The 26,999-nt window shown below is 38.9% G+C and overlaps 1 protein-coding gene across 7 annotated transcripts in view; it reads left to right on the plus strand.

Annotated features, from left to right (window-relative positions):
• Window positions 1-26,661, plus strand: part of TBL1X (transducin beta like 1 X-linked) — a 255,239-nt gene extending 228,578 nt beyond the window's left edge. For all 7 annotated transcript variants that reach the window (XM_073354501.1, XM_073354510.1, XM_073354483.1 and 4 more), the window contains 11 exons: window positions 449-581; window positions 8,295-8,436; window positions 10,122-10,185; window positions 10,287-10,384; window positions 11,924-11,984; window positions 15,203-15,324; window positions 17,082-17,156; window positions 18,952-19,079; window positions 21,210-21,375; window positions 22,354-22,455; window positions 22,990-26,661. In XM_073354501.1, coding sequence (XP_073210602.1) covers window positions 449-581; window positions 8,295-8,436; window positions 10,122-10,185; window positions 10,287-10,384; window positions 11,924-11,984; window positions 15,203-15,324; window positions 17,082-17,156; window positions 18,952-19,079; window positions 21,210-21,375; window positions 22,354-22,455; window positions 22,990-23,016 — 1,118 coding nt within the window. In that variant the 3' untranslated portion in view covers window positions 23,017-26,661. The remainder of the gene's footprint in view (window positions 1-448; window positions 582-8,294; window positions 8,437-10,121; window positions 10,186-10,286; window positions 10,385-11,923; window positions 11,985-15,202; window positions 15,325-17,081; window positions 17,157-18,951; window positions 19,080-21,209; window positions 21,376-22,353; window positions 22,456-22,989) is intronic.
• Window positions 26,662-26,999: the final 338 nt, after the last annotated feature.

Raw genomic sequence — 26,999 nt, forward strand, 5'->3', positions numbered from 1 at the left:
GCTCTGTTTTCTATAAAAAGGGGCTACTCCTCCATATGCAACATCTTTAACCTACTTTAACCAACTATTTCAGTGTTAGTGGCTGGTGTACAGAAGGTTGCGCTGCAATGCTGAACATTTGGGGTTAAAATCCTGCTGATGACACGTGATGGTTGTTACAGTTACACATAATATAATTTGGGTTTTTGGGGGTGGCTTGTTTTTCTTTAATAAACAAAAACAAAAGAAAGCTCTTTCAATTGCAAAGCCAAGCACTCAAAAGTTAGAAAGCCAGATTTATCGTCACCCATCCAACCTTAATTCAGCACCCATGTGCATTATGATACACCCTTCAATTATATGATCTGAAACTGTTTTGTCCCAGTGTAAAGCATGGACAGTGCTCAGAGAATGGTCTGTAACAAAAACTCACAGAGCACTTACGTTCTGATACTTCTTTTTTCTACAGATAATCATTCAAAGCCAATGGAAATTGACGGGGATGTTGAAATACCTCCTAACAAAGCAACAGTCCTTCGGGGCCATGAATCAGAGGTGTTCATCTGTGCCTGGAACCCTGTCAGTGACCTACTAGCGTCTGGGTAAGACAATGACTGAAACCACTTTCCAGATGTATAAAATACCATCTGTTACAATTAAGATTAGAGATGCAAAAACATGAGACCACTAGAGTCTGATGGACCACTTCTACAGTTTCTCACGCTAGAACGGTATCAATACATTGTTTGAAAGAGTTGGGAGGTGATCCAGCACTTCAAACATTTGCAGAGTTAATATGTACTGGGTTTGAGGCCACTCTACATTTGTGCATACCATGTGGCTTACTTTATTGTAGTACATTTTAAAGATGTCTCTGGAAAATTCTCACTGGGCTCATATTCACTTTTATTACACAAGCATGAGCACTCTCACTACTCAGAAAAGCTCTTTGTTCATCCAGGCTTTAAGTGGGAGGAAAAGAACCAAGACCCTTTGAAGTAAGACTCTGTGTAAGATCCATATGCTGACAAGACCCTGGCAGCTGTTGCCAAAATCCTTATTTATCCACACTCAGTACTCAATAATGTATGCCAAACTGAAGAAACTTGGGCACTTTTGGAAAATTGGCATAGAGAAGACATTGGAGGCAAATCTGCATGAAAGATTCCTATCCCAGAATATTAGAAAACAGAATTGACACCTTCTTCCCCTCTGCACTCAAAGACAGAGGAAATCTGTAATCTGCAGGAAGCAGAATTTCAGGAGGATCAGAGCTTTCCTCTTTTGAGTCCTTGCAATCATAAAACATGAGAACAAGGGACTAGAAGGGAAAAAAATAAATACATGTATTAACTTGATTTCAGAAAACTAAATATGAGGCTGGGAGAAACTGAACAAAATACATATATATGGCAGTGCAGATAGAAACCAGCCAGTTCAGAAGGTATGAAGTTTGAGGAATCCACAGAAAACCCTTCTTTCCTAAAGAATTCAAGATCTCAGCCTTAACAATACTTGACAGCTTATCTACTTACAGATTATAGGAGTAAGCTATACTGCTATAAGCATTGGTATAGCTGTGTCCATGCTATACGGTTTTACTGATTTATCTATGTTGGTTTCTAAACTGATACAGTTATAGAAGTACAAGCACTGTGTGTAGACCAGCCCCTCATATTTAGAGTCTACCAAGTTCTTGGTACTTAGATTGTAAACTCCTTGGGGTGGAGGTTGTCTTTTTGTTATGTTTTTGTACAGCACTTATAAGAGACACTACAACAATACAAATAATACACTATAGTAATAACAATTAAGGAGGGTGCCCATATAAGGTGTTCGCAGCACTCTCCCTAGTCTGCCTCCTCCGCACACTCACCTTCCAAAACTTCAGTTATCAACGTAGGGATAAGATCTCAGGTCTAGCAAGGACCAACCCAGACCTGTGTTGTTATTCCACTCAGTATACCGCCCCCCAGCGTATAGTTTAGAGGTGCAGAAAAGGAGACTTGCTCAATGTCAAAAATACTTGATTGGTATTGAGGAACCAGAGTATTCCCAGAGAAAACGGAATGGATATTTTCAAGAAACAAGAGTTTCTTTTTTGGTTTGGTTTGGTTTGGTTTTAGCGAGGCCAGTGAAGCAGTGAAGTACATAGAATGTTACTTACCTAAAGCTATCAACCTCACAACATTAAATGAACCTGAATTAAAATTCTTCAGAAATATTGCGATAGTACCTCAATATTTACCTAAATGCTGTGGGTAACCATGAGTAACATTAAGTTAAACCATGATCTAACAGTGCATGTTTGAAGAGAGGAAAAACCTAGGATTAAGGTGCAACTATTAGAATTTAAATTAACCTTAGAAAATTATTGTTTTGGTAGATGGCTATCTACCAAACATAAATGCTCTCTTACTGGTAAATTTACCCAGAGTGGCATCTATTTGATTTCTGTGGCAATCTTTGGATGTTAATGGAGTTGTACTAATTCATTTAGGGAAATCAGTCCAGGGTAAGGATAGTATGGATTAATTCCAAGTATAGATGTTCTATATGTGTTAAATACCATTGTAACATAGAAACCTACAATTGTACACAGTTGGTATTAAGTATTTTCAAATGGGGAAACAGATGAGAATTTTAAATGCATAGTTTCCTGGGCTTAAGATATCAAAGTTAAAAGTCTTCATATAAAACTGGGGCTGGCTGCTTTAAATATATAATTTGGTATAGTCAGGACACCCAATAAAAAGATCTAAACATTCCTAAACTTCTAGTTTTGAAATAATATAGAATGTTGCTTACTACAGGAAAAGCATCTCTTGAGTTCCAGGCTTGCAAATTAAGGAAAATGTGTATGGACAAGTTGTTTGAGGCTTAAACTCAGAAGGCGCTGACATCCTTTTAAATAAAAGATTCCCATTTCATCTATTTGAAATCACAAGGAATTCAGTTAGAAGATAAATGCTAGTAATACAATTGGGATGAAGTGAAAAAATAGTCTTTTACTCAATCTGTGCTCCACAGGCTAGTAAAACCAATTCCTTTTTTTAATAAATTTTGTCACTGATTTTTGAAGCACATAATCATATACATGGATAACTTGCGAATACGATCAAATAATACTGAGACATGCTTACTAATAGCAATAATATAGGGCATATAAGTAATTTAGATTTCTAATTTAAAAATACAATTTTAGCCTACACAAGAAATAGTACATCTCCGTTCAGCCAGCATTCAGGTACTATAGTGATGAGTGCAGTATTAAAAATTTAGGTGAGATAACTGGTATATAACACATGGAAATAATAATACCAGGCTGTAAAACTATGTATCTGATGGTTTGAGTCTGACAATGTGCCATTGCACAAAAAGTATGGCTCAGCAATTAGGATACACTGTCTTCAGCACAATGATGAAATTTGTCGTGAATGGGTAAGAGCTATGCTATAGGGTATTATTAAATATGAGGCAAGACATTTCCCCAGACTACTGTACAATAGTAGTGCACTTTCTCTTTCACAGTTTCATCTTTCCAAAGAAGATCATTCAGGTAATTCAACGTGCCAATACAGAACTGTTGGGGTCTAAAATAACTCATTTTTTTCTGGTATACTTGTTTTGTTCACAAGGGGTGATTTTACTATCATTACGTAGCAGAACTTTGCCAGTATAGCTGCATCCACACTAGGAGCCCTTTGCCAGCATAGTAGATGAGTAGTCCTATACTGTAAAGCACTCCTAAGATAGACTTGGCCATATTTAGATTTGGGACAGGGACAGTCTCTTGTTCTGTGTTGTACAGCATCTCCTGGGCCATGACTGGGGCTCCTAAACACTATAGCAATATTACTACTACTAAACTTTTTACAGAAGGTGGGGGCATTTTGCAGAAGACAGTATTTTAAAAATAACAAGGGCTGTCAAGCGATTAAAAAAACCATTTTTATATTTATTTTTGATTACAAGTATTTGCACTGTAAAAAAATAAAATAAATAGTATTTTTCAATTCACCTAATACAAGTACTGTAGTGCAATCTCTTTATCATGAAAGTTGAACTTACAAATGTAGAATTATGTACAAAAAAACCTGCATTCAAAAATAAAACAATGTAAAAGTTTAGAGCCTGCAAATTCACTCAGTCCTACGTCTTGTTCAGCCAATCACTCAGACAAACTCATTTGTTTACATTTGCAGGAGATAAATGCTTCCTGCTTCTTGTTTACAATGTCACCTGAAAGTGAGAACAGGCGTTCTCATTGCACTTTTGTAGCCGTCACTGCAAGGTATTTATGTGCCAGATATGCTAAACATTTGTATGTCTCTTTGTGCTTCGGCCACATTTCCAGAGGACATGCTTCTATGCTGGTGACGCTCGTTAAAAAAATAATGCATTAATTAAATATTGACTGACAGTTTGGGGGAGAATAGTATATCTCCTGCTCTATTTTACCCACATTCTGCCATGTATTTCATATTATATCAGTCTCAGATGATGACCGAGCACATGTTGTTCGTTTTAAGAACACTTTCATAGCAGATTTCACAAAATGCAAAGAAGGTACCAATGTGAGATTTCTAAGGATAGATACAGCACTCGACCCAAAATTTAAGAATCTGAAGTGCCTTCCAAAATCTGAGAGGGACTAGGTATGGAGCATGCTTTCAGGAGTCTTAAAGAGCAACACTCCGATGCAGAAACTACAGAACCCAACCACCAAAAAAGAAAACCAACCTTCTGCTGGTGGCATCTGACTCAGATAATGAAAACGAACATGCGTCAGTCCGCACTTTCTTTGGATTGTTATCGAGCAGAACCTGTCATCAGCATGGATGCATGTCCTCTGGAATGGTGGCCGAAGCACAAAGGGACATACAAATGTTTAGCATATCTGGCACATAAATACCTTGCAGTGACGGCTACAAAAGTCTGCCCAAGGACAGATAATTGCATGATCAGGGCATTAGGACCAGCTACAACAAAGTTTATAACAGGCAGCTGAGAGTGGGGACAAGGAAAATAGGGAGAGGCACATGTGGTTACATACTAGCTATCGGACAATGTAACTGTGATTATTAGTTATTCCTAAGTATGATTCAGGACATTTTTTGATTGTTTGTGAGTTACCAATTCATTTTCACACTTGATTTTCACTTTTACAAAAAAAGTTGTATCTGGTTATTTATTTATTTTTTCTGTCTTTATTTATTCACATTTTTACTAAACAGCAGTAAGGGAGCGTCCATCCAATGATCGGGGGGCCCTGGCCAATATGTTAAAAATAAACGAATAAGGAATCTAACCTGTCAATTACCACAAGTCAAATTAAATCAGATAAGTCAGCTACAATACAACAAAAATTATCCCAAAACTTGCATCTGAAGATGAGCAATAACAAAATCTGAAGGGGTTGGGCAAAACAATTAAAAAGCCAATTTCTTCATACATCTAGAGCTATTTTAATACAATCCTGACAGCCGTGGAATGGGGATTTTATTTGCCCTATAAGTAAAATTCTGGAGAGATCCTCTTCCCTGATTTATAACGGGGACTGGAATTAAACATGCAATTTTAAAAAAAGAAAAGAAAAAGAAAAGACAATCTTTCAGAACTAAGCTTCCCTAAAGTCTGGCAATACTCCACCCAAGAGAAAAACAGTACAGTACTCATATTACTCAAGTGTTCAGGACTTGCATGCTGGAATCAACTTCTCGACAGTTAAGGAGATTAAATATCTTCCCAAATCGTGCTTGAACCATGGTCCTCTAATAATGCAGGGTTCACTGAATCATTCAGCAGAAATAGTGATACTTTTCCTGTTCTCCCAGCAACAAAAGGGAAGACACACAAATACCCCTGCCACACACTGATAGGCCTATGGAGCTACTCTGCAGGGACACATAATAGCTTATATAGTGGGGGAACAGAATAGAAAAACAAAATTAAAATACTGGAAAGTATAATTGCCCAAGCAGAGCCTGAATACTGAATAAATAAAACCATTGAAAGTGAAAGTACAGCTCTTCTAGAATTAGCAAATAGGAAACTGAGTTTGATAGCAATATTGCTAAAAAATTGATTTCAAACATTGGTACAAACTGGGTTATTATAATTAGGACAATGTTAGCTCTGAATCTTACATAATGGAGAAGCCAACAGGAGCATTGAGGCAATTTCCCAATTAGTTTGCATGTTAAGCCATTATCCAACTCTTATTAATAAATTATTTATATCCTATAAACAATTATAAAGCACCAGAACTAAAAATGATTCTTCGCTTTTAAACTTCATTAAGTAATCTAGCTAATCTTCCTAAACTTGATTCTCTATTTTCAGTGTCTCTGTAGACATGAGAAGTTACATTAGAAGTTCTTGCCACAGCAATCTCAGTTCTTCCTGGGGGCAAAACTCCTGACCCAAAAATTTTACTAGTCATTAATAGAAACAAAAAATGCAGAGGCGACAGCTGGAAATGTTCTGTTCTGTCTGTCAGTGGTCCAGTCTGATAGGGCCCGATGGCAGGGCCCTAACATGGCCATGTGATGAATTAGGAGTGAAACACAGATAGCCCTTCTATGTAAATCAAATTTTAAACAAAATGTGAATCTATAGACTAATTGCATTTGTAAACACTGATCTAGAAATCAGGGCCAAAAAATAATGAAAAAAAATTATTAATATAGCAATTGACCTTCATCATTCAGATTTCAAACTAGCTAGATCAATATTGGTCACTTGGGACGTTTTTTTAACTTAATTTGGTACTTTATTCTTTTTTTAAAAAAAAATGTTGAAAACATTTTAGTTATCAACTCCAAGAAAGCATTCAGTTCAGTTGGGTGGGATTTTCTTTTCAATGTACTTAAAAGCATGGGTTTTGGAGAGAAGAATTTTATCTCAAGAATTCGGTCATGAAAGAGACGTACTTTTTTTTCCCCGTAGCAATATATCTCCTAAACTTCGTGATTAAAAAGATGCCCTAAAACATGAGGTACAGACTGGAGATATATGCAATAAAAATTACTTTACATGTCTGAATTCCTGAAAGTATAAGAAATCTTCTAATTCTGTATCAAATTCTACTTTCTGCATATAAATGCAAATAACCCAGTGGATAAATACGAGCAATTCTTTGTGCAAACTGATTGCAAAAAGGACAAGTCCCAATAAACTGAAAGAGGTATCTCTACTATCTTCTTGTAAATTGATTTCCAACCTCAGAGACTTTCTCCCACTGGAAGATAGTCTCATGTAAATCCAATGCAAATGTGAGGATTAGTATAGAGTATGACTTCCTCTCCATGCTTTTCTCAAGATAGAGGGTCAAGACTTCAAACTTCAGGAAAATGACCAAATTAGATAAGACTCAATCCATCCAATGGATCTTTTACACCTTACTTTGGTCTCTAGCAAATGAGTGTCCCTAGCTTGCTGTCCATCCCGCACCAAGGAACAATAACTATTTTACTGCTGCAATTTATGGAACAGATCACCAGGTCTGTCCAAGTTGCACTCAGCACAGCACCTTGCAGACAGCAGAGAGAGAAAAGTGGAGCTAAACCACCTTTTTGCTCCCCTAATTCTGGGACTGATTTGGGGCTTGCTTGCATTGAATCCCATCAGAGCAAATGGACCATTCTGCCAGCCAGGCATCACTGGAACACAGCATGCTCCTGCCCCAATCTATACCTTGGAATGCCCTTATAGAGGGGGGAGGAATGAGTGGCATAGAGTCAGCTGTGCTGGGGTTCTAATATCACCAAATTTCCGCTGTATGACAAGGGAATTTCCAAATGCTGATTTGTCAGCTTTAAGTCCCCTTTCTGCCACTGCAGTGGCCTGTAAAGGGAACTTAGCCTGGACTGAGGAGCTGACCGCCTGTATGCATTGGCTTTTTATTCAGGTTTTCACAAATTGTTACTTGTTTGTTATATAACTTTTGCAAGATTGTGTGTGATATAAGCCCGTGGGCTGCAAAATATTGAGGGCAAGAGAGTGTCTTGCTTGCAAAATGCTTTGGAAAAAACATTGGTGACATGAGAAGCTGATTCAAAAAAAGCTTTCTTTACTTTTAGTTTAAGAACTTGAATGAGGATTATTCTCATTAAAAACATAAAAGATCCCAAATAAATGAATCAGGGTGCAGGGTGGGGGAGTTGAAGAGCAGAGGAACTCACCACTTGTGGCTCTTTTTTTTTTTTTTTTTTTAAGCCTACAGTGTTCTCTCAGTGTAACCAGAGATTTCTACCTGCTATGTAAGATCATCTCATTACAAAGTGTTCATCTCAGTGTGTTTGTTTTTGTAGATCTGGAGACTCAACTGCCAGAATATGGAATCTCAATGAAAATAGCAACGGTGGTTCCACTCAGCTAGTTTTGAGGCACTGTATAAGAGAAGGAGGACATGATGTGCCCAGCAATAAGGATGTGACTTCATTGGACTGGAATGTGAGTTAACTTCTTGGGCCATTTGCAGTTTTTAACTGAATAAACTTAATTCAGATGCAATCATAGTTACTATGCCTTTATAGTTAAGGTGGTCAGAACTTCTTCCCTACCCTAGTAACGTCCTTCTTGTTTTCAGAAACTCATAATAGACTAAACTTTCATCTGTCATGCTGAAATTTTCTAAGGCTGTTGATTTTCCTTAGGCTTAATAATTAGAGTGTTTATATATTTATTTTGGGGATTGTGAGTAAAAATGGCTCAACTGTTTTTAAGGATGAGGGAATAAAAAGGGAAATGTCAGTGGCACTCCCTATCAGCACAAGATCCCAGCTTGATCTGTTGGTTAATCATGACTATTATTATTGTGCCCCAGTGTGAGCTAGGAGTGCTGCAGAAGAAAAGGGTAAGGCCCTTGCCCAAACAGCTTGCCATCTAAATTGGAGACTTGACATAATGAATGAAGGTGATGCATAGTAGAGGAAGGTCAGGGAGTTCAACATGGTTAAGAAAGAAGACAAAGATGAAAGATAGTGAGTGTTCTTGATTCCTTTGCTGTGGGCTCTGTGGCGAAGGGGAATTTTCAGGAAGGATTTAAATAAAGAGATGGTGGTGACCTGATATACCAGTATAAGGAAATAGAGAATTCAATGCATGGGGGAAGCATGAAAACAGGCTCAGAGACAATTATGAGAGAAGTAGGAGAAATGAATAGGAAGGGGCCTCCTTCAATGGGCAATCATCTTATTTAATTTCCAGACCTATTGTGATGCCAATATTTATCCTGAAGTTTATTTATCTAGTATTTATGTAAGCAAGCCTTTCTAATGAAACACTCAATGTGATCCCAAATTGTTATAGAGTTTTCCAAGGCAAGTGAAAACACAGGAAACTGATATCCGATGAGATGCAAATTTGACAGTATTTGTGCATCTTCCACCTGACCTTTCTTTCCCCTCATTCATGTTCTCTTTTGTAATTGTCACTTATGCATTAGCTAGCGTGCAACTTGAATGTATGTCCCAATAAACCTAACCTAGGTTTTGATTTCTTTTCTACATCTTTCTATATTTAAGTGCACAGCTATTCTGTCTCACTCTTTTTTGGAGAATAGGAATGGACACATCTGTTGATGATTACTTTATGCTTTTCTTAACAACTTTTTATTCTGGATGCTAATAAAACCATCTGCCATCATTATTTAATTAAATCCACAATATTCATCATCGTCCAGTGCCCAGAAACTTTCACACTGATTAATGTCTAAAAACCAGTAGTTATTGCATTCTGTTTTCATATGAATTGGGTTAGAAACATTATAAAGAAACATGCAAATTAGAAATTATTTGCTAAATGCCTAAAATCCCTGTTTCTCAACTAAAAGATTCCCATAAAAATCATTATATCTCAGTTTTGTCTCAGTCGTTTTGGCTAAGTTATTCTATGTGATGGAGCAACTCAATATTTAATGGTTCATTTGCAGTTTTTATTCTCTCGTTGTTGCCAGCAATACTAACCTCTAATTTAGGATGTAACTGAGTAATGATACTTGCTTTCTCTCTTTGTGGGTTGTCAAATTTCCCTTACTTCAGAAAACACTGACTTGAGGAATAGATGACTGAATCAGGGCTGATTCAGTATAATCTGTAGTAACCTTTCATTTATATTGGCTTTTCCACATCCAACAGAGTGATGGAACGCTATTGGCTACAGGATCATATGATGGTTTTGCAAGAATATGGACAGAAGATGGTGAGCCATTTAACATTTCAGTGATTACAAATGATTAATAGTACTGTATTCCATCTCCCAGACAAATCATAACATTAACATTTTTTGTTTTTACATTTTAGGTAACCTTGCGAGCACCTTAGGTCAACACAAAGGTCCCATATTTGCTCTGAAATGGAACAAAAAGGGGAATTACATTTTAAGTGCTGGCGTTGATAAAGTTAGTATTAAAAATATGTAACTTTGATGTGTGAACATGCAGATGCTGTGAGCTTATATCGTTTGAATTTCAACATCTCCTTCTCCTGCTTTGGGAATTCAGCAAAGTTTGCCTAATTTGTTTTGTTGGGTCTTGATTTCATCAGAGTAAGTGACTAACTACTCTCCTGTGGCTGGATAAATTTGTACCATGTGACACATGTTTTTAACAAATCCTCACTTTGCTGTCTGTTGCATTGAATCCCAAGCATTGCTCAGACAAAGGAAGTAAAAATCTCATCCCCCAATTTATGTATATGCATTTAGTCTAGCACTTATAAATACCTCAGGAGAGGGAATCTGTTTTAAGTTCTCTTGTGCCCACTAGTTCATTTCAACAATCAGACAAATCTGAGTAAAGAATTTATGGTTTTGTTTGCAAATCAAGCAAAATCTGGTGATGTCATCTCAAAATCAGGCACAATGTGACAACTTCAGCTGAGTGTCCTGTTTGAGTTAGAAATTGAAAACTCAAATTACTACTGAAGGGGGGGCACAAACCCATTTGAACTGTAACTGGGAATTAACCTCCCATAAATCCCTGTAAACGGAAACTTAGAGTTTTACTCCTATTGCTAGAGTAACTTTTATCTCCCAACAGCAGTACTATTAATCCAGTGGACATACTTTCTCTGTAACACCAATAGTCCTTTAGATGGTTACATTATCAGTGAAATCAGGCATCCCATGTTTATGTTCTGGAAGTATATTTTTCTAATACATTTACAATTCACTCAAAAGATTGTGCTTAGTTCTATAGGGATTTTGCTTAAATTTGCTCTGCTATGGATCCATAGGAAGCAATTTCTACATTCATCTGGCCCACCATGATGACAGTAGAATCATAGACTATCAGGGTTGGAAGGGACCTCAGGAGGTCATCTAGTCCAACCCCCTGTTCAAAGCAGGACCAATCCCCAATTTTTGACCCAGATCCCTAAATGGCCTCCTCAAGGATTGAACTCACAACCCTGGGTTTAGCAGGCCAATGCTCAAACTACTGAGCTATCCCTCCTCCGCAGTATACCATTTATATTTTTCTGCTAGATGAATTTCTCACATGGTGACTTAGTAATGATATGTACAGTATCTGTTGGGTTTTCATAATACAACTCAGTTTGCATCATGTAAAAGGGGGGGAAGTCTCATCTAAAAGAGGTGCTAATTGAAATAACTGTAGCAAAATGCTCAGAAAGATCAGCCTCATAAAGTTGCTCAGAGCTATCTTCTGGCTAATACGTTTAAGAGGGAACCCACGCTCATTGGGTTCATTGCTGCCTCTGTAGTAGTGACAGTTCAATATCTACAGTTGTATTATTTTCTCATAACAGGTGTATTGGAACAGATATATATGTATACATCTTTGCAATAGCTAAGGCTCTCAACAGTCAATAATGTTATCAGGGTGTCTTCTAGAATTGCTCTGTGGTGAGCTTTCTTTTTTTCCTGTTACTTTCCAAGAGGAATGGTAACTAATCTTTATTTCTTCCTCTGGACACAGACAACAATAATTTGGGATGCTCACACAGGGGAAGCTAAGCAGCAGTTTCCTTTCCACTCAGGTAATTACCATTTACATTTTGTTTCAAAATATTTTTTTCCTTAATTTTGGCAATCTGAAAATATATATATATCTTGTTATCAACCTGGCATTATGTTTAGTAACAAAATCCAAATTCTGGCTCTAGAAGTGTTATAGTTCCCTTGGGTTTAACCACAGCTAGCTAATGCATTTTTAAACATCACTGTCTTCATCTAAACTAGGTGCTAAGTTGATGTTTAAACACATGTTATTTAGCATGTTTAGTTTGCTAAATAGCTAACATTTAGTTTGCTAACATATTTAAAACATCACTCATTTTCCCATTGTGGACAAACGGATAAACATTACTGGCCTCCGGTGCAGGTAAAAATTATTATTCTTCAGAAAATACAAAGTATTCTGATAGTGTATGTTCCGATCAGATTTTCACTGCTTTTTGCCACTCATCTTATAAAACTGTGCACTATGCTGCCTGCATGGAAAAAGCAGTCTCTGTTTGCAAATGAACTCATGATATTTATTGTGGAATTTTATTTTTTGTTAGGAATATTCTGTAGAACCACCCTCTGCACTGTAAAGCAATGTACTGATGAAAAACCTATACCCTCTTAGCTCCCTAGGATAGTGTTCTTACTGGATAGGAGTACATTTGAAACAAAGTCATCCTTCAGGAATGATTTGCATCATACAGACACCTCGTGGTTTCCTTATATGCTAATTGGTAACTTGATTAGGTCTTCCAACATAATGTAATAATCTCTAGCTGCATTACAAAGAGTTCAGGACATATCTTCCACCGTCTGTGCTTTGCTTTTCATTGGGCTCATGAGGTGTGAATGAATTATGGTTGTGTGGACGCTAATATTATTCATTTCAGATTGATTATGTTAATTTTCAAAATGGAATAGAACAATTATGAATACTGGATGTTGCTGGGATCTCCACTATTGCCTGACCAATAACCTATAGGTCTAATCCAAGGCCCATGAAGTTCCCTGACAGATTGGTGAAGTTTTATAGTTCCAAACCTAAAACTCCCATAACTTTCACAATGGGCTCGTAGGTATCTTGCATGCATCCAGGATTTGATTAGCCCTTTTATAAAGATTTACTACGATTCTTCCCAGCCACCAGAGCAGACTTCAACTCGAACCCGGTCCCAATGTTCATTTCATTAACATTCAGTGAGAGAATCCTGTTTTCAGAGGGATCACTATTTGGACGCACATACAAAGCACCACCCAAGCATAAATTGGTACTGGGTCACTAATGAGAAGAGTTTAGCTAATTGATTTTTACAGTATATCATGGGTAGCCTTATAATAGCAAATATACTTTTGTTTTGGGTGCTCATTTGGAAAAATTTCAGTGAATGCCTGCCCCATATTTAAGAAAGGTCATTCCTAACACAACATATAAATCGCAGTATTAAACACATAGCTAGGAGTACAAGGAAAAGCTTTGGTCTTGTCATTTTCAGTGCCATGCAGAAACCCCCAAATGCCTTGATAACACTGTGTAAATAGTAATGCATAGCAAGGTGTGTGTTTATTCTGAATACCCATATGGCTTAAATGTGCAATGAGGCATGAGGGCAGAAGCCAAATGCCTTGAACTATGAGGAAGTTGTTGCTTTCTAACTGCAATTCTTGAAATGTGTAGTTGTTGCTTTTATTAAATGTTGTTGTAACCTTTTGTTTTAAGCAGTTGGCTAATAATCGCTGTGGTTATTACAGACATCTGTTTTGATAGTCAGGTTACTCATTTTCATACAGCATAGTTGGCTATTATTTCCAGTACATTTTATTTACTTATATTCTGAGTAAACATATGATTAAATAAAATAAACCCCACCAGTGAATATGAAATTCTACCAATATTATGGGGTCACCCTAGCAACACGTTTATGATTCAAATGATACTTCCTTTGTAATTCCATAACTTTAGGTGCACCCAGCTTTCTGAAAATTACTTTTGGACCGCAATTTCTCATTCTTTCTATTAGCCCCAGAAAAAGGGTACTGATGTTGATTTGGATACATTTTATTGACTTTAAAACAATGATGCAAAATTGTGCAGCTGAAAAATAATAGCAGAGAAACATTGTGTAAACAGAATCCTGGGCTGCTTCATGATCCTCTCTCTAATCACACTGAGCCCTCATCTCTACAGTGATCTCTCTTAAACACACATGCTTTCCATCAAACAGAATGCCTCCCCTCTTTCACAGAATTCCTCCGTTTCATCATTAATTCTATACGTGATGTTTTTCTGTGAAGCATTTCTGCCTTGCCAGTGTAGCTGTATTTTTTTTTAATTGAGAGGGTTGAAGAAAGCCCCATGATGGTTCACGAGGCATGTGCTCTCCTGTCATTTTTAGATATTACATATATTTACTCAAAGGTGCTTAGTTTCATGAGAATAAAGTCAAAACAAAATATATTAAATGTAGTAGATTTTTTGGTTTCCAAAGGAGACATACTTCCATCTTTATACGTAAAAAACATTGGATAAAAAATTTCGGCGGTCTCGCCACCATTTTAATGATAAATCTACATTATATGCTCACCCCAAATAAATTCAACTTTAACCCCTTCCTAAATCCTGTTAGATTGTCATTGTTACTGACACATACATAATAAGTGTCCTGAGAATGAAAACTAATACCTCTGTTAACAGATCTCATTCCATCCTTCAGAGGGGTGGCTAAAATCTGTCTTCGGCAACAACAAAAAAAACAACTGTGGTAGGCCTTGTCTACAGTCAAAGTTGTACTGGTTTAACTTTAAATTGGTTTCAAAAACAATTTAGTTAAGGCACTGCAAAAACCTTTGTGACATTTTTAATTTGACTTAATCACTTTATCTTAAGTTGGTTCCTTACCAAATTAAACTACATCTATATATAAAACAAGTTAAAACCAGATTAACAAAAGTGCATACAACTATAGGCTTAAATCTGGTCATCACCTAAGGAGTCTAATAGGAAGGTGCCATATGAAGCATCCATGGTACCCATTGCTAGGTAGCTATAAACAGAGTCCCTAGAACAACTACTGAACTACTGTGTATTTCTTTTCATATCTGACATCCACATAGCAATGAACTGTTCCAGATCTATAATAGGCCAATCACTAACTGGTGCCCTTGGTCAAGTTGGTGGCATGGGGAGAATGATTTGGGTAGCTGTTTCTTTGCCATATTTCCTAACATTCACTCTTTTGTTTGTGCTTCACAGCCCCTGCTCTGGATGTAGACTGGCAGAACAACACTACTTTTGCCTCCTGCAGTACTGACATGTGCATTCACGTATGCAGACTTGGCTGTGATCGCCCAGTCAAAACCTTTCAAGGACACACAGTAGGTTTAAAGAATTTGAAATTTTAGGAGTCATTACTAGCATGTGAGCATGGTGGTAGCTGGTGATGTTAAACAGCATCTGTGTTCTAGGACCAACAGTGTTTCTATCCCTTTCCTTCCCCAAAGACGTACTCTGTAAAAATGACTCTCTGTCTTTGAAAAGAGATTCACTGTTCTAAATCACAACATGCAGGCAAAACCCACAGCTTACACAGTGAGGGTATTTACATGTAACCGACTCTAAGGACTCAAAAATACATCAGTACAATTTCATCTACCGCTTTTGTAGTCTCTTTAACAACGTGATGTGAATTACAAGGAGGAAGGGAACAATTTACTTTTAACCATCGTTCAGTTGTAGAATGAATTGGTTTGAGTAGGATAAGATCCATTAATAGGTACTTCTCTCATCCTTCTCTCCATTCCCCACCTGCCTATATACCTAAATAGACTCCTCATTTTTTTCTCTTCTTGACTATCTCTCTTTGTGACTATTTAATGGTAGCCACAGGCTAATGCTGCAGATTTTCTTTCACAAGAACACTGCTGAGCTATTCTACCATATGAAATTACTTCGTAACTCCCCTCAGGTGGCCACCTCTGCCTGAGGCAGAATTGGTCCACATGGAGACTGGTTGCTAATCACGATGGCTACAGTTCTCAATTAAGCTGATGTTTTCTCAAAAGGTGATGCTGCCTCCACATTAGGCCTTCATCCATAGGCTGATGTTTTCTATTGAGTGGACTGACTGCTCCGTTCTGCACATGGGGCAAATCCTGCCCTCAAATATATGTGTGCAACTCCTGTTAACTACAGCTGAAATTGTGTGTCTGTATCTGAGGGGGGAAATGAGTTAAAAATAGTTACAGGTACTATCCCTGCCACCAAGTACTCCGCCCAATTACTATGTTCCCACAACACATTTTTCTCTTTTAAAAATGCTTTTCTTCCCCCCTGTTAGCATGTGAAAGACCCATAGGAAACAGGGGAACTGGCTGACTAGATAGGGGAAACAGTGGGTTTGATTACACACCAAGTGTAGTCAAATACACAAAGTAAACTGGAGAAAAACAAAGAAAAAAATGTCCTCTAACTTCATATAGTTATCGTCACTGCAGGTGTTATTGGTACAAATAGTGGATAACAAAGTTTTCAGACTGAAAGGTGGTTTTGAAGTTGATCTGGTTTAAGGACCACAAACCAGCTAATGCTCCAAGTTGCATTTTGTCTTAGTACATTAGTACACACACTGGTATAGACAAAGCACCTCTGAAGAGTTGCACTATTTGAGACTAGTCCGTAGAACTTTGTGTGTGTATGTGCGTAGGTATATACATATATATTCTTAAGGAAAAGTATTTGTTAGATTAATGGAATGTCAACCTCAGAAATTATTTTAAATTATCTAATTGTTGCACCATTAAATGGTCTGGGACTAGGGTTTGTCAAATATTCTGTCGTGTAGGAAGAATCTGATGATTGCCAGACTTTGCTCCTGACACCAGTTATGTCAGGAACATGGTAGCTAATTGTGTGGATCATTCATTGACACAAAAAATTGGTTTCCCTTCCTCATATGTATTTGGATAGTGGGATGTGAAAAGGGATGTCTTCACATGTAAGGTAATGAAGAATGGAATGTAATTTTCAATAGTTTCACTTGTAGGAGTAATAACACTTGAGTGCCCTCTGCTGGGTGCCAGGCACAATGCAGGCAACTTGGAATGTTCACTTAGAAAATCAATCTTTATTTCAGAATGAAGTCAATGCAATTAAATGGGACCCTTCTGGTATGCTACTAGCGTCCTGCTCTGATGATATGACATTAAAGGTAATGTAATTTGATGGCTTGCCTCCAGACTGCTCAGTATTTTTCCCCTGGAGAAATTTACTTTATAAGGTTTTCCATTCATGTAGTTAAAAAAGACCTTTTCGTCTCAGTTGACATTTTTTTCCCCAGCCTGATGCTACCATACTATTAAAACTCTCTGCATGAATGGTGGTTTCATCTTACCATTTTTGAGTGAAATAAGAATGAAAGAGAAGCAGAAAGAAAACTTGAGCATACTATTTCAATTAGGATCTACTGTCAATATGTCACTGTGATGGAATTCTAGCAGTTTGAACTGAAGACCATATTTTAGTTCATCCTGTCTCACTGCCAACACAGGACTGATCCTCACTGTACATTAACAAGTGTTTAATCACCATAGTTTACAGTGAATACGCCAATAAGGTTTTCACCATTTCACCTGGAAAACTGTTCCAGTCTAAAGCCTGATCCACACTCAATAGTTAAAAAATATAATTGTCAGTAAGTAATGTGTTTTTTTGTTTTTTGTTTTTGTTTGCTGACGTAGTTATACTGGCAAAAGCCCTAGTACAGATGGAGTTATACCAGTGTAAAGATGCCTTACCCAGTGTAGCTTATTTTGGTTCCCAAACCAGAATAAACTGTACCAGTATAAGCATCAGAATATTTAAAGAGGCAAAACTTTTAAGTGCAGACAAACCCTGAAAGGATCTCTCAATTATAAATTCTATACTGAGAAACTTTAAGACCAGAAGGGACCATCATGATCATCATGTTCAGCCTAAATAATATTTTGCTCAGTTTCACCCTCTAACTCCTTGGTGCTTTATACACCTCAGATATTTGTTCGATGGTTCTTCTGTCCACCCACACCCATATACATTTTAATAAATTATTTATCCATATTTAGTCATTTCTCTTAACGATTTTCTCAGAACTCAATCCCTCCAGTTCCTTAATCACTTCTGTTGCTCTTCTCTGAATTTCACCCCATTTCTCCACAGCTTTCTGTTACTTAGATGCCCAAAAGCATGGGCTGTTTCCAAATTGTGGTCTCATATTCCTCATTATTGATTCTACACTGCTGTATATGTGGCTCACAAACACATTGGCTTGTTCTCCTGCTGCTAATTTATATCCAGTGAGTTTGAGCATTATTGCTTTTCCAGCATCTCTCTACCACTGAATATCTGTAATTTTGGATTATTTTCCCCCCTAAAAATTAGTTGAGGGGTTTTGGTTTGTCAGGCAGCTGCAGAGCAGTTTCACTATAAAACATGTCATTTCCATTCAACTTATTCTTTCTCTGATATTGAAATATTGACTTGCATAATAGTGCATAAATTATTGATTTGATTCCATCAGACATGTTATTAAAGACATCAGTAAAACAAATCAGAATACCAGCAGGATGCTTGGAACAATCAAGATTTATCTAAGCCATACTTAAAATGGTTTTGACAAATTCACACTAGGATTGAAACATGTAATATAAATTCAGGTTAGATTCCATGGCCAGGACAACAATTGTCAGCCTTTCTTGATCTAGTGAATAAACACAGTTAAATTTGCAAGGCCTTTCTCTCACAATATGTAATGTAAAGTGTGTAGATGTACGTATGGCAATTAGCAAATTGTTATGTAAATAAGCTATATTTAAATTCCTTTGCTATGCTGTAAGTGCGCGCGCGTGTGCAATATATATATATGATTGTCATATACAAACAGAAAAGGAAGGATTGAAAACCAGGAGTTGAGAAAAGATTGCAAAGTTAGATACCTGGCTGATTTTTTTCCGATTCACCTGGCATAGATTTGGAGTATGAAGCAAGATACATGTGTACATGACCTTCAGGCTCACAGCAAAGAGATTTATACTATCAAATGGAGTCCTACAGGACCAGGCACCAGTAACCCAAACTCCAACATCATGTTAGCCAGGTAAAAACAAAACCACCTCCTCTCCTGCTGATGCTTGTTACTGGGCTATCTGCAAATAAGACTGAAAATCATTTCTGTTAGTGGATGAGCGGGGATTGACCAAAGAGGGAGGAAACATACAACAAACATGGAAAATTAAGCCAGATAGTGTTTAATTTTTAAACTACTCCTCCACCCAAATATAACGCGGTCCTCGGGAGACAAAAAATCTCACCGCGTTATATGTGAGACCGCGTTATATCGAACTTGCTTTGGCCCTCCTTGTTCCCTGACTGCCCCCTCCAGAGACCCCCCATCCCTAAATACCCCCAGGACCGCACCCCCTACTCAACCCCCCTGCTCCCTGTCCCCTGACTGCTCTGACCCCTATCCAAACTCCCCCCCCCCCCCCCCCGCCGCCCCCTGACAGGCACTCACCGGCAGCGGCAGGAAGAGGAGTGATGCAGCCCCAGCCCGCTCCACTCTGCCAGCTCCCAGCCGCGGCGCTCTGCTTCCCACCGCCAGTGAGCACAGAGAGGTTGGGGAAAGGTCGTCCTCTGCACTCACCGGCAGTGGGAAGCGGAGCGACACGGCCCCAGCCCTCTCTGCTTTCCTTGTCCCAGCCCCAGCTGTGTCGCTGGGGGGGGGGTGGGGGGGGGGAAAGGTCCCGCACTCACCTGCAGCAGGAAGCAGAGCACCACGGCCGGGAGCTGGTGGAGTGGAGCGGGCTGGGGCCGGGCTGCTCCGCTTCCGCCACTGCCGGTGAGTGCGGGGGGAGATCCCTTCCCACAAGCCCCCTCCCCTGAGTGACACATCTGGGGCCGGGGCGAGGGAAGCGGAGCAGGCTGCTCCCAGCCCCTCACTAATCCCCTGGGCCACTCTGGGACTGCAGGGCCCCCAAAAGTGCCCCCCACAGCTCCTGCCTCCTAGACTCTGCGGGGGGGGGAGCCCCTGACCGCCCCCGAGACCCTCTGCCCCTTATCCAACCCCTCGGCCCCAGCCCGGCACGCTCAACACGCTGCTCAGAGCTGCGTGTCGGAGCTTTCCCACATTGTATGCGAACCTGCGTTATATCGGGTCGTGTTATATCGGGGTAGAGGTGTACTTTAGTAAAAAAAGGATACAGTTGCCACTGCACCCAACACCCAGGCATCTGGTTTATGTAAATGAATCTGTTTAATTGAAGCCCTCTAATGTATGGATCTGGCAGTCCATTAAACCAATTGGATGTACTCTAATGAGAGCCATCAAGCAAAACTGCATAGATATTGATATTTTTTTATAGTTCTGGTAAGTGGTGTGGAACAACTTGGATGCCTGTTAAACTTTCACCTAAAGAAATTCATTCAAGATTTAACTTCGTCCAGTTTTAGACATCGGTTTAATCTTAGGAATGTCAATCGATGCCTGGACCACTGGATTGATTAGCTAATTGGCACATAATGACCATATCTTCTGTATGATATCCTAGCGGGGTTGCCTCTTAAATTTATCTATTTTGTTGGTCAAGTAGTTTTGTTTTGTTTGGAGGGAGGATTGTTGGGTTTGAGGGTTTTTTATACAATACAGGGGATTTCTCCTGTGTTCCCTTAGTCCACAACGTTGGATTTAGGTGGATTGTGGTAAGAAACGATGAGTAATTTCTGGCAGAGGGTGAAAGAAGGTAAAGGACCACTATGCTAGAGAATATGAAGCAAAATTCATTTGTTAGATAAGAGACCAAATCCTCTTAGGAAGAAACTTTCCCTGGGGCATGTTATCCGAAACCTGTCCACTATAGAGTTACTTCAGCCTTCCTCCAAAGTAGCAGGTAATGGCCACTGTCAGAGACAAGATACTGGACTAGATGAACAGCTGGTCTGATCCAGTAAGGCAATTCCTATATTCCTACTTCTACCCACAACCCGCTTCCCCCTCCCCCCCCCACATGAAGCCAAAGGCTCCAAATATGCACATTCACCGTAATAAATTTGTTTCACTTAAGAGGGTTTGATAGATCTCAGTCCTTCCATACCTCTCCTGTTGGAAGTATTGGTGCACATTTGTTTGTAGATGGGATGTGTCCTCACGAGTTGTTTACAGTATCTTTGCAAACTGCAGATAAACTAGTTCCCTAGTCAGCACCCACTTGTGTTTGACTCTTTCCTGTAGTGCTTCATTCGATTCTACTGTTCGGCTGTGGGATGTTGAACGAGGAGTCTGCATTCATACATTAACCAAACATCAAGAACCTGTCTACAGTGTAGCTTTTAGTCCTGATGGGAAATACCTGGCCAGTGGGTCCTTTGACAAATGTGTCCATATATGGAATACTCAGGTACTCGTTCGATTCACACACACTAATGAAAAGCGGTTTAGCTGGAACGTTAATAACAGAAATGATAAATGGAAAATGTATGTATCTGTATGTACTGAATTTGTGAACCTGACCGTGACATGAAAACCTTTTGAGCTGATGGTGTGAGATAATGAGGTGCCTGTCCTTTCACGTTTTTGCCAAAGGTTCATTGAATGTGGAACTGTGCCAAGAAAATCAATTGTCTCAATTTGATGTTGGTGTGCAGATGAAACTGCACTGGGCATATGAGGCGTGTCAAGCTGCCAGTGCAGCAGCCTTTAGAAATGATTGATGCTCCTATTACGCAGCAAGCTGGGTTCATTTGAGATTCAGATATGCACAGGACTAATTTTTTAGAGTATTGCATATTTGTGAAGAGATTATCATCACAAAGATACGTGGATCTGATGTTGTACAGGATAACAGGGCTCTGTAAAACAGTGGGATACTTGGAGTTACTACTTTGCAGACTAATGCCCAGAAAGCTCTTTGGGCTGATAGTGACTTCCTAGCAGAGCTTGCTCCAGGAACAAGCTGAACGATTTGAGCTATGCTTGTTTATATACAGCGTTCTTTTTTTCCTAAGAAGTAAAAATGTTCAGGACATGAATTTTCAATATTTCTTTCTCTATTAGAAACCACAGGGACCCTCCTGGCAGTGAAACTGGTGTGGTTCCCACCAGTGAGTGGGGATGGTGGATTTGGGATGGGGCTACAGACAAGTGTGTATACAATATGGATCCCAACTCTTCACAGGACAACTGGGTGAAATCCTGGTCCTATTGAAGTCAATGGCAAAACTCTCATTGACCTGAATAGTTCCAGGATTTTACCCCTGGTATTTGTGCCTCACAGTGTAGGCACCAATGCACCTCACAGCAAACCCACAACCATAAGTGCCCACATAAAAATAAAATATTTTAAACGTCAAATCTTGCAAATTGGTTTGCTTTCTAGAGCGGAACTCTAGTACATAGCTACAGAGGCACTGGAGGGATCTTTGAAGTCTGTTGGAATGCTAGAGGAGACAAAGTGGGAGCAAGTGCATCAGACGGATCGGTAAACATTTGTATTCATTCATTGTAAATATTTTGGGGAAAATCCTGTGCAAAGGCCAACACAAATTCTGTGCACTGTTGCCCTCTCTGGACAAAGCTCAGAGGTGGGTGGGTGTGTTCCCTTATTTAGGGCCCAGTTCAATGCTCCATGAAGTAGATGGTGTCTTTCCATTTACTTGAAGCGGCTTTGTATCAGGCCCCTCAACGCACATTTCCTTGATTGCCACCTTTTATTTGAAATATATTTATGATTAAAGAAATACAAACACTACTGTTTCTTTCTCCACCATGACCCTTAAAGAGTAAATCCTGCAGATTATCATGTAGAACCATAACAAGTAGAGATGAGAAACAACTCACTCATTAGCTAGTGAATGCAGAATTCTCCCCCAGTCAGTATTCCATGATGCATTATCTAAGTTATTGGTAAATTGCGTTACTACAAATTTAGAACCTGAGCACACACATGTTAAGAATTCGGAATAAGCTTCAGAAATGTTTCTAACTCGTGGGTCTTTTCTTTCTCCACCTCTAGGTTTGTGTTCTAGATCTGCGGAAGTAAAGGTGAAGTGTTTTAGGAGAAATTTCAAATGGACCAGCAGTGAATGTGTGGGGAGAAGCACTCTTCAAAACTATTCTTAACAGCTCCAGAACTGTACAAACTTGAAAAAAGTTAGTATGTACAATGAAACCAACTCTCCCTGGCCACAGAAGTCTAGTATTTTGCCCATAACCTTCATCAAGGAGTAAAAACACAGTCACTTGAGAGGGAGAGAGGATGGTTTTCACCTGGAATATTCAGCCTTGGAAGCATGAAGCCACCAACTAGAGACTGCACTGTTTGACTTGCATCTGAGAACTTGCTTTGATGGCTGGAAAAAAAAAAAAAGCTGTGCCAAAAAATAATAATAAAGAAACAAACTAAGCGAAATGCTGTGATAAACCAAAAGGGAAAAAAAAAATCATCCTCCATGTGGTGGTGTATTTTTTTCCTTCCAATTTGGACACTACAGTTGCTCTCCCAAAGGACATTCAAAGACCAGTTTGTACTGATGAAACGCGCAACTTTGTAATCACAACACTTTCTATTTTCTAGACTACTTTTTTGTTCAGTGGTTTTTCTATCAGCTGGAATATTATGTCCTGGAGTATCCCAGGCTTAGGTTGGAACTGATTTTTTTTTTCTTTTTCTTTTTCCTTCCCTTCTCCTTCTTGTTTCTCTCTCTCTCTCTCTCCCTCCTTCCCCATCCTGTGTGCCCACAGTAGATGCAGCCAGTTGGACATGACAACAAAAAATTTCGACAGTCTGCTTCTCCTCTTTCTCCGCTCCCCCCCCCCGCCTATTTTTTTAAAATCCCTCCATGCTTCAGATCTTAGCATCTCAAGGGCACTTTCAGCAAATTGTGTAATAAGTGCTTTATATAAGAATGCAGTGCTGGGGAAGATTTTTACAGGCAAAAGATGACTTTTAAGAGAGAGAACCCAGTGTATTTTTGGAAAAAAATATTTTTTATGTTAAACATAATTTTAAAAGCCTAAAATAGCCACCAAACGTAGACTGCTTTGTGTAATTCAAGCAAAAGAATGACTCAAGTGGAATCCACGGTACATTAAAGATGCAGTATCATTTTCCTCTCCTTTGTCTCATAAAGTGCTGTAAGAAAATGTCATTCATACAACAAATATCAGGTTTTAAACAACAATAACCTCTTCCTGCAGTCAGAAGTTTACATGGGCTAATTTTTATTTTTGTGGCTGTATAACTAAATACATTTATTAAAAGAATACAGAAGTTTGAGGTTATATATACAGAATTCATATCTTTGGGTCCATATACCCAAATACCTGTAGTAATTAAAGGAAAACAATTGTATATGCTCTTTCTTGGAGAAATGGTCCCAAATTCATATTAAGGCTGCATTCTGTCACTCTCAGTCATGTTCATAGGACTGGAAGGGACCTCAAGAGGTCATCTAATCCAGTCCCCTGCACTCGTGGGGGGACTAAGTATTATCTAGACCATGCTGACTAGATAATACCTCACTCCACTAGTCATCACATTAGGCTGATCCTCTTCCCATTAAGTCAATGGGACTTTTACCACTGATTTAATAGGATCCCTTCTTCCCCTTTGGATTCCCCTAGTATAGGCACTGCAGAAGACAGCTATCAGATTGCCTTCTGGGATGCTTTGCAAATCATGATGACAGAGGGCACAGGGTTAGGGGCAGAAAAGGTGTGCCGTGGGCAGGGTTGCAGCATACAGTGCTGTGGAGATTCCCGGCAGTGCTGTAGACCATGGAGTAGTTCAAGGAGGTGGCCATAACTTAGGCCCTAAGAACTAAACCATGCCAGGGCCCTCTCCATCCCATGGAGCAGCCCAGGATCAGAACAGTGCAAAAGTGGCTTAAAGCCACCATAGCACCTCCATAGCGAGTTGAGTGCTGTGCCTCTCAGAGGTGCCACACAGAATCTCACCCGTTTCTTTCAGTGGGGTTGCCCAACAGGAGTAATTTGTAAGACCCTGACCCATAATGCTTAAAGTGGTATGAAAATGCCCAAGTTACTTAGTATATGGAATTAATATTTTATTTCATCTGATGTTTTTCTCTCTTTACTGTGACACGCTGACACTATCTTGGCCTTTTCACAGGAACTAACCACTGCTCACTCATCACAAGCACTGTGATGTACGATTGGAGATCAGAAAGTAATTAAAACAATTAAACTATTCAGATGTTTCGGTCCTGAAGTAGAAACATTTAGGTGGAATATTGGTTGTTGATTGCTATTGCTCTTTTTTACCCCCAAAGAATGGAAGGTGGGAAGAAGGAAAGTTATTTTCCTTGAGGTAACAAATCCATAGAGCATTGGATTTTAGATGCCCAGATGACATTTTTGAACTGTTTTATAATAGCTGCCTCGGCTGACCTGTTTAAGCTCATGATAGGAAAAAGAGTCCTTGTTAGAAGAGAGAACTGAGCTTTATTACAGAAGTTCAGTGAGGTTTTATAAAGGACTGCTGATGTAATTACTCACTAGTGTCATTGTGAGTGTTGACGGTTCTCATTTTAAGCCTGTGCCTATGATGCACAGGAGCCTTGGGTTGAATTTTCAAGGATAACAGGAAAGCAGCATCTATTTAGGGGGGCTCAGAAGACATGCTCAGCAGTGTGCTTCTTTTGGGTCTGCCGTTTGTGTGACTCTTGAACAGGCCAAACATCAAGATGTGATGACAGGATAGGTGATTTTAGTTCAGTTGCTTTTTTGGCCTGGCTTTCTTGTTACACAGACATATCTAAATCTGATGGAGCCTGTTCCAGGAATTTTAACTGGGAGATACTTTGTGGGTGTCAAAGAAACATGTTTCATTTTTGAAATGATCTAAATTAACACCATCTTGTCTCTGCTAAGTTACATAAAAAGAAGAAAGCGAGTAAAGCACAGTTTCAGAATTTGGCAAGTATCAAATTCTCTCATGTGAAAGGTGCTATTGTCCCAAAGAAGAATTCTGTATACATACACGTTTTGTTAGCCTCCTGCAGACTGACCCATTAACCTTCCTGGATGCTTACAGGAATTTTACCTTTACTGGCTGCATGGAACTGGCCTTGAGATAAAATAGCAACCTTTGAATACGTGCCCAGGCTTTGCTTCTTTAATGTAGGTTACTGCATCTTTAATGTAGAAAACACTGGGTCCCTTATGGGGCATTAAAGGGCCTGACAGTTACAGGGTTAAACACGCACTAACCCCATGCTACATCTTAGGAATTTCCTTTTGATTTGTTTTTAAAAAAAAAGAAAAAATAAACCTAGGTAATTTTAGAGCCAAGTGAAGTGCACTTTGTCAAATGTAAGGGTCTGCTTTGGTTTTGCGGTTTACTTTTCCTTTTTCTTTTTTTTAACTTTTTTTTAAAATGTGGTTCTTTGTCAATTGCAGAAATGTTCTTTCAGCCACTCACTGAAATTTTGAATTCTGGTTTCTGCAGTTTTTATTGTCTGTGTCAGACTTGCAGCCAGACTTTGGTTCTCATTTCAGCATTTCCCAGATTCTGTTGAAACAACATCAACCCCTGTTTTGTTTCCCCTCCACCTGCACACTCTCAGAAATCACCTTGTGTATTGTAGCTCATTTGTTTCAAGGAGAGAATCAACAGATCATATTCAGTGTCTTGAATAAATTGCTATATTTTGATATTAGAGAACTCTGTGCATGTTGTTCCTTTTTCGGACATTAACTTTTAGCTTCCCACGCTCAGGAGCTGGGAGGAATGTGTCAAAATGCAGCATATTTATTGTAGAATTTTGTTTTCCCCAAATGGCCCTTCTATTTAAAAACACTCTGTTTCCAAAAGGGCATAACTAAATATTGAGCAGTCCAGATGGTAAAGAATCAATTTAAGTGAAATACATATAAAGCACTTTTATACCAGAGTAAGTGTCCATAAAAAGGGGCTAACTAAATAAGTGTCTAAATCAATTTAGTTAAATTGTATAATTTTCTCACATAGACAAGGCTTTAAATCCACCACGTTGCTTGAGG

Source organism: Lepidochelys kempii, chromosome 1 (genome assembly GCF_965140265.1).
Source record: "Lepidochelys kempii isolate rLepKem1 chromosome 1, rLepKem1.hap2, whole genome shotgun sequence".
NCBI classification, from domain to species: domain Eukaryota; kingdom Metazoa; phylum Chordata; order Testudines; family Cheloniidae; genus Lepidochelys; species Lepidochelys kempii.